At 39.3% G+C, this 7,283-nt stretch overlaps 1 protein-coding gene across 2 annotated transcripts in view; it reads left to right on the top strand.

Annotated features, from left to right (window-relative positions):
* Positions 1–6,427: 6,427 nt before the first annotated feature.
* Positions 6,428–7,283, top strand: part of lin28b (lin-28 homolog B (C. elegans)) — a 21,732-nt gene continuing 20,876 nt past the window's right edge. For both annotated transcript variants that reach the window (XM_023415114.2, XM_023415112.2), the window contains exon 1: positions 6,428–6,647. In XM_023415114.2, coding sequence (XP_023270882.1) covers positions 6,638–6,647 — 10 coding nt within the window. In that variant the 5' untranslated portion in view covers positions 6,428–6,637. The remainder of the gene's footprint in view (positions 6,648–7,283) is intronic.

The following is a 7,283-nucleotide window of genomic DNA, read 5'->3' as shown; positions in this document are numbered from 1 at the left end:
CAGCACTGAATGCGCTATTTAGTTGCAAAAATGTCACCAATGTGGAGCTGCAGAACCTGCTTTTCACTGACCTCAGATGACCGGCTTTTAACACCACGACAAAGTGATTGATCGGTTCCCATTTCAAACACATTCAATGAGATTATGAAGTTAAAGATGCGTTCAAATGGAATCTCATCATTTAGGAGGGAAATGGCGTGTATATAAACATATATTATGGCAAAACTTCGACTCTTTACTAGAGAATAATATGGGAAAGAAATGAAAACCAACTACTGAACAAATGTTATCGATCTCCTGCAGGATCCCTGTCTCCGCCTTGAAGTTAAAAGGAATATTAAGATGATCTTTCATTAGGAGGTTAGAAAGCCTGTTCACATGCAGCCGATCAACAAATGGTGGGGAACTTTGAAAAGGTTCAGTGGAGCTAAGGAGAAGCAGATGAAGACATACTGACCTGCCGAATCCCAGCAGAATAATACAACGAATAATAAACAAATACAATCAAATAAACCAAAGTAGAGCTGTACGCGGATATTTGGTCCCATTGTGCGCAATTTTCTTTTTTTTTTTTTTTTTTTTTGCGCACCGGCTGCAGAGGCGCTTCTTCTCCAACCTTCCCCCCCTTCTCTCTCTCCCTCGCTCTATCTCCCCCTCTCTCTCTCTTTCTCTCTGACGTCACCGATATTTCATTCACATATTTCCACCCTGTTTACTCCTGATGCACGAGACTGTCTGTCGGCGGTGAAAAAGAGCGAAGACCGCGTGCTTTACCGGAAAAAAATATTTATTTTTGTGATTTGCTTTTACTGTTGCTCACCTAAACATGAAGTGAAAACTACTTCTGCTGGGATCAAGAGGAGGTTAAAAAAAAAAAGAAAACAGTCTCTTGAAAAAGTGTCGGATTAAAAGTGTCTTATCAAAACATTTAATGCGCCCAAACAGATATTAAAAATCATTTAAAATGAATGGTTTTATTGTGTTTCATGTGAAATGAAGCGTGACATGGCAGGAAATGTCCATACAAGCTTTTGGGTTGCTCCTGTGGTCATGTATGGAGCACATGCCACGTGTGAGGTTTTGTGACACTTGTGCAAATTTTTTTTCGTTGATCCAAAATATTTCTGAACGAAATCTGTGGATATATCAAAGGAAGAAGTTGGATAAAATGTAAAAAAAGACAGATTTTCTCCCCTTTTGCAGAGGTGGAGGCAGAAATCTGAAAGAATGGGAATTCAAAGTCAGTACAGTAAAAGTGGCCTGTAGTTAGAATTTTTTTTTTTTAAAGGGATGAAATGATTGAGAAAATAATCAGCTGCTGCTTTTGAAACATTTCATATTTCCATTCTGTCTGAAAAAAAAATGGCTGTGAGTGTAGATGCCCATGCTTTGCCAATACTGTTTACACTTCCTTGTAGAGGATATAAAAAGTGAAGGATTGGTGGCTGGAATGCATGAAGTAAACGACAAATAACCCCCCCCCCCACACACACACACACACATACAAAAAAGAAAGAAATGAGAAAAGAGAGAGGGACGAACTCAATGAACCCTTTGAACTGCATTGACAGCAAACGCAGGGTAAAGGCAAATTTCCTCTGGGAGCCTACAGGGTGAGGAGTGGGGGTTGGGTGGGGTTAGCTGGGGTGAGGGAGTCCAACGTCTGCTCAGAAAAGTTGGTATTCGAACAGCTCAGGAATCTGTATGTGCTGGTGAGGTTAAATGATCATAATTGTCTTCTTCTTTTTTTGCCTGTAGATGAGACTGAATTCAGCTTGCAGCAGTGCAGAGGTTTTACCTCCTAAACAATTGATTATAAACACGTCAATACAGGTTTGAGTTGTAGGTTTTAAAATCAAGAATCCTATGTAGGGATAAATCAAAATGTCTTAGCTATAAATATAATCTATGATTGTCCAGTTGATGTTCAATATACAGCAAATCATCACCCAACGTCTGGAGTGGTTTCAGGGATAAATGTTTTTTATTATTTTGAAAAAGTTTTTAAGTTATGAGACCATATTTCCTCATCTGGCAAACACAAGTTAGGATTATAGCTGTAAAAACAACAGTGGAAATAGAATATTATCTTTTTCTTTGAATAAGTGTCATATATTCTGTATGTTAGGAATCTATTCAGATGTTGTCAATAACCAAAGAAAACCTACACACTGTAAATCTCAATTTAATACAGGCCTTAACAGAGATTCATGTTACTCTGAAAGTCTGTTCTCAGGGCAAATCTCTGCTGATAGTTTCATGTAATGCATCTTCGTTTGGCTGATATTTCATACAGGCAGGATTTTGACATCAAATGTAACAGATGTAAAAAACTTTACTCTAAACTTTAATTAAATTAAATTTACATGTTATGCATATGAAAGTTTGTCAGGTTGAAGTTATCAAACTAACTTCATCATAACTAAGTGAAAACCGGCCAGTTCATAGTTATGTCACCGATATGACTTGCAAAACATCCTATGAAAAGTTACTCTTTTTTCAATGTACTTGTAAACAAACAGGAAGGAAGGAAAAACACTGATGTGAAGTTAAAACAAAATTAAAACAATCTTATCCTGCAGCATAAGGGCAAATCAAAAACCTCTAACCCTCTAAACCCAACTATGAGCGCATGAACTTCTTGCAAGACTTCCTTTGAAAAGCTGCTGTTTTTGTTTGATGTTCTATAAAGAAAAATAAAAGTGGAAAAAAAGAAGATTGATCTGAAGTTATAAGAAGTTTGAAAACAACCTCATTCTACAGCATGAGGGCAAATAAAAAGGAGGCTAAAGCATGGCTTCCAGTGGTGTTAATTATAAGAAAAATGAATGCTAATAAAATAAGCTTAAAATTAGGACAATTCATAATCAAGTCACTAATATGACTTCCCTAACATTTTGCTAACTTAACTTGAAAAACTTCTTTTTTGAAAGAATTTTCTCACAAATAGAAAAGTGAATAAACGATTGCTGAAGTTTGAAAATGTTCTTGTTGAGTATCATAAAGATAAATAAAAAGGTTTGATGGTTGAATTCTGGCTGGGATGGTTCTGGTTGGTGTTGATTATAAGAAAAACAACTAATGTAAAATAGACAAATTCATATTTATGTTACAAATATCCCAACTCAACTTTTTTTGCAAAACTTCATATGAAAACTTATTATTTTTTGGTAGACTTGTTTTAAAAGTAGAGTTAAAACACGTCTGAAAACAATCCTCTCATGTAGCTTATAAAGGGAAAATAAACAGTAAACTAGTGTTGGTTATAAAACAACAACAACTAACATAAAGAAAGGAAGTTGCACTTTCAGTTCAGCTTTAAAACTGTCCCATTCATTGTTATGTTATATGAGTTCTTTATTTGGAAAACTTCATATGAAAAGTTGTTTGTGTGTGTGTGTGTGTGTGTGTGTGTGTGATGATTCGAATCTATTCTCCACATGTAGAGCAGTGGAAAAAAGATTGATGTGAGGCAGAAACAGGTTTAATAAAACAATCTTATCTCGTAGCATTAGTGCAAATAAAATGGTGGCTTAAGTGTGTGACATCTGGTTGGTGTTGATTATAAGAAAAACAATGAAAAGAAGTTTTTGCCTTAACTTTTTTTTTTTTTGCAAATCTTCTGATCCCGTCTTTGTGTTTGTTTCCACAGACAACAGAAAAAAAAATCTGATCTGAAGCTAAAACCAGTTTGAAAACAATTAAAAAGCAGATATGAAGGAGGCTGAGGTATTACTTATAGTTGGCGTTACAACTAATGTAAAAGAAAAGAAATTTTGTTTTCAGTAAAACATTAATTAATAAAGGTTTTTTAAGCAGCCTCTCTTTGTAAGTGGCATGAGTTTGAGATGTTTCCCCTGCACTTCACAAATGAAAGTTGTTTTTTTTTAATTTTTTTTTTTTTTTTACAGTTTTAAATAACAATCCAATGTTTAGTTTAGGTGTCTTAAAATCTCCTCTGATCTCTGTTTTGGTATCTCAGTTGTTTCCTCTGACAAACAGGCACATCCAAAGCCACCCATACCTCCATTTTTTCCTTGTCATTAGCTTGCACACATGTCAGTGAACTGCACTACGGTGATTTCCACTGACTTGTCCTAATCATAAAGGTCCTGTCAGGATATGAGTGAGTGGATAACATCTGACACTGGTATCCGACCCTGTGACCCAAACAGTAATTCTCTGGCCACTGCGGAGGCGTCCTCTACAAGCATCTTCAAAAACAGGCCTTTTTTTTTTTTTTTTTTTTTGCGCGGGGGCTGGGATGGATGGATTGGGGGTAGGGGTAAAGCTCGTGAATTCCGGAGGGTGGGCTCTGCAGCCCTGGTGGGTGGAGATGGGCTTGTTGTTGTTTCATTCCTCCAACGTGTTTTTCCTCTTCTCCTCATACCCGGGAATAACCCCCTTGAGAAATGTCCCCACAAGGGTAGACTTGAGATAAGATGGGAACTTTCTCCATGAACGCACTATTTTTCAGGCTTGTTGTTAGCGATCTGCTGTGTGGTCTGGAGTAACTGCAATTTGTGGTTCGACCTATCCTTCTCTGGAGTGTTTGAGTGTATGTTGGTGGACATCATATATAACCTGAATAAGCTGTAAGAGCTGTAGTGGAGTTTGAACCTTTTGTGGAAGAGACTTTTTACACTTTTGTTTTTTTTTGTTTTTTTTGCATTTTATGAAGCACGTTCATAGCATTTATTGAAGCGATAGCCATCAATAAAGTCATCAGTATACTGACGAAAGTTATGCAGGTATTGAAGACAGGAGGTCTATTTTAGACATTGTTGTAACTCTTTGAAACTAGTAGCAGTTTTTTGTCTTAGTAACTTAACAATATCTGGTCCACGCTCACCGGAAAACATTTTCTGCACAAGTTCTCATTTGCAGTGTCTTTATTGTTTTATAATGCAGAAGAGAAACAAGCACAAAACGCTTTCAGCTGATGCCCCCCCCCCCCCCAAGTGTGCAGGCTCCATACATTTCATTTAGCACTGTGAGCATCATAAAAACAACTGGGATTGATTTCCCACTGACAACTGAAGATCACAGTGACTGAACACATCAGTTTTCTCAGGTTTGTTTTTCTGGGTTTTCCAGTCACATTCCAAAGCCGTGAGTTAAGCTCTGCTCTAGTGCCCAATATGATGCTGGGAGGTAACTGGTCGTATGTTACCAGCAACATGTGCTCAGAGACAACATGTCCATGCATGGAGTTGAGCAAAGAAATGATCATTTACATTTTGTTCTTTGTTGCTTTCAAATTATTCCTTGTGTCAGGTAAAAGCAGACTTCTGGTTCTCTCAGCAGAGTTGGTTGTTGCTTCTGTAACACGTTTATTCAACGGGAATTTAAATTCTCCTTTAAATAGCAGGATTGTTTGGAGGTCAGGTGTTAGTCTGGGATACAAGAAGTGAAAGAGACAAAGGTTGTTTGTGAGTTTACTTTGTATCTGATGGAGGAAATTAACATATCCTCCAAATCTTTGAGTAATTTATTTTGGTAAAACACATATCTGAGAGGATGTACAGGTGGATAATTAGTTAAACAAACAAACAAACAAACACCCCAGTTGTGTTTTAAAAAGGGAATATTTTTGCACCCGATTTTTTATTGATCAAAAGACTAAGTTCTTTGTCTGCAATGTAATGTTTTATGATGATATGTGACAGATGTTTCACCACTGCTATGTTCCTATTTTTGGTGTCTCATAAACACGTGTGCTGCAAACCAACTAAGTAACTAGTTTGCACAAATATGCACAGTTACAACACTACTCACATGTTTGATACAGTTCTAGAAAGCACAAAATACACAGAGCGGCGTATCCATCCATCCACAGCTTATAGTGTGGGGAATCTTTTAAAATAAGCCCAGAAACCAGTAGGTCAGCCAGTGAGGAAGCTGCACATTTGTGTATTTAACTTCATTTACTTTTGTCCTCATGGCTCCACTCATTATTTAGTTTTTTCTGCTTCAGTCATCCCACAGAGTTCATTAAAAATGAATTGAATTCTATCTAATCTAAATCTCGGTGCATAATAGGCTCATGTAGCTGCAACCAGCCCCTTATGTTACAGTATTTACTGCTACCAAAACACAGTACAGGCTGTACATTGTGCTGTATGATATATATGTTATAGTCTATCATGTCCACAGTTGATGTGTTTTGCGATCACACAGCTGAGATGTGTGCTGCGGCCGGTTGCGAGTCCGATTCCTCTCATCCCTGCAATCGCAGGGCAGAAATTAGTAGCAAGAAAGCATGTAATTGACAAAGTCACGTGTTCTCACTACGGGAACGGGCACAGCCAGCTCGAGAGCGAATGAGAGCGAAGGAGAGAGAGAGAGAGAGGGAGAGAGAGAGAGAGAGAGAGAGAGAGCGAGGGGGAGAGAGAGAGAGTAAAGCGAAGAGAGAGAGGGACGGCAGTACAGAGGTGGTGAGAGTGAGGAGAGGGATTGAAGGGAAGAGAGAGAGACATGACAAAAATATCAAAAGGCAGAAAGCACGCCGTACCATGCGAGCTAAACTGGTGACCGATGGGATCGAGGATGTCGGATTAATGGTGACTACCGCAGCCCGTTTTCGCAGAGGAAGCTTCTGTATTGCAACTTGGGCGCAGAGGGTCCGCGGGGAAACATGGCCGAAGGTTATTCTGCAATTATTTTCTATTTTCTGCTCTTAGTTTCTTTTCCTCCCGGTCTGCTCGCGCGAGGAGGGAGCGAGGGGGGGAGGGAGGAGAGAGAAGGAGGGGAGGGGAGAGGAGAGGAGGAGGAGGAGGGTGTGTGTGTGTGTGTGTGTGTGTGTGTGTGTGTGTGTGTGGAGAGGGGGGGGCAAGGTGCAACGTGATTATTGTAGCAAACCTTTTCAAAAAAAGAAAAAGAAAAAGAAAAAGAAAAGCCGAAATGAGCCGCCCCTGCCGAGCTCCATGTGTAACCATGTTTCGCTGCATGAATGTATGTGCATTGTTAAAGCGTATGTGCTCGTTCTGCCCCACAAGTAACAGCTCGAGGAACCATGTGTACACCTGCCCTTTTTTTTTCCCTTCTTCCTCTTCTTCTTCTTCTGGATCCTATAGTGTACAACTCCACTGTAGCGGCAGGCTGTAGGTGCACGAGAAAAAAAAACCCTCCACAAGTTCCACCGACACGAGCATGCCTGTGCACGAAGCGGGGGCGATCATCTGTCATGGAGTAACAAACAACTTTTTTTGGGAGTCGGTGGTGGTGGTGGGGATGTTTGCCTTGATGCACACCGGATCACAGCACCATGCGCGCCCCCCCCC

Source organism: Seriola lalandi, unplaced genomic scaffold (assembly GCF_002814215.2).
Source record: "Seriola lalandi dorsalis isolate HSWRI2012SDOR001 ecotype SW California unplaced genomic scaffold, Sedor1 jcf7180002054544, whole genome shotgun sequence".
NCBI lineage: Eukaryota > Metazoa > Chordata > Actinopteri > Carangiformes > Carangidae > Seriola > Seriola lalandi.
This window is presented reverse-complemented; position numbering and strand designations above follow the sequence as displayed.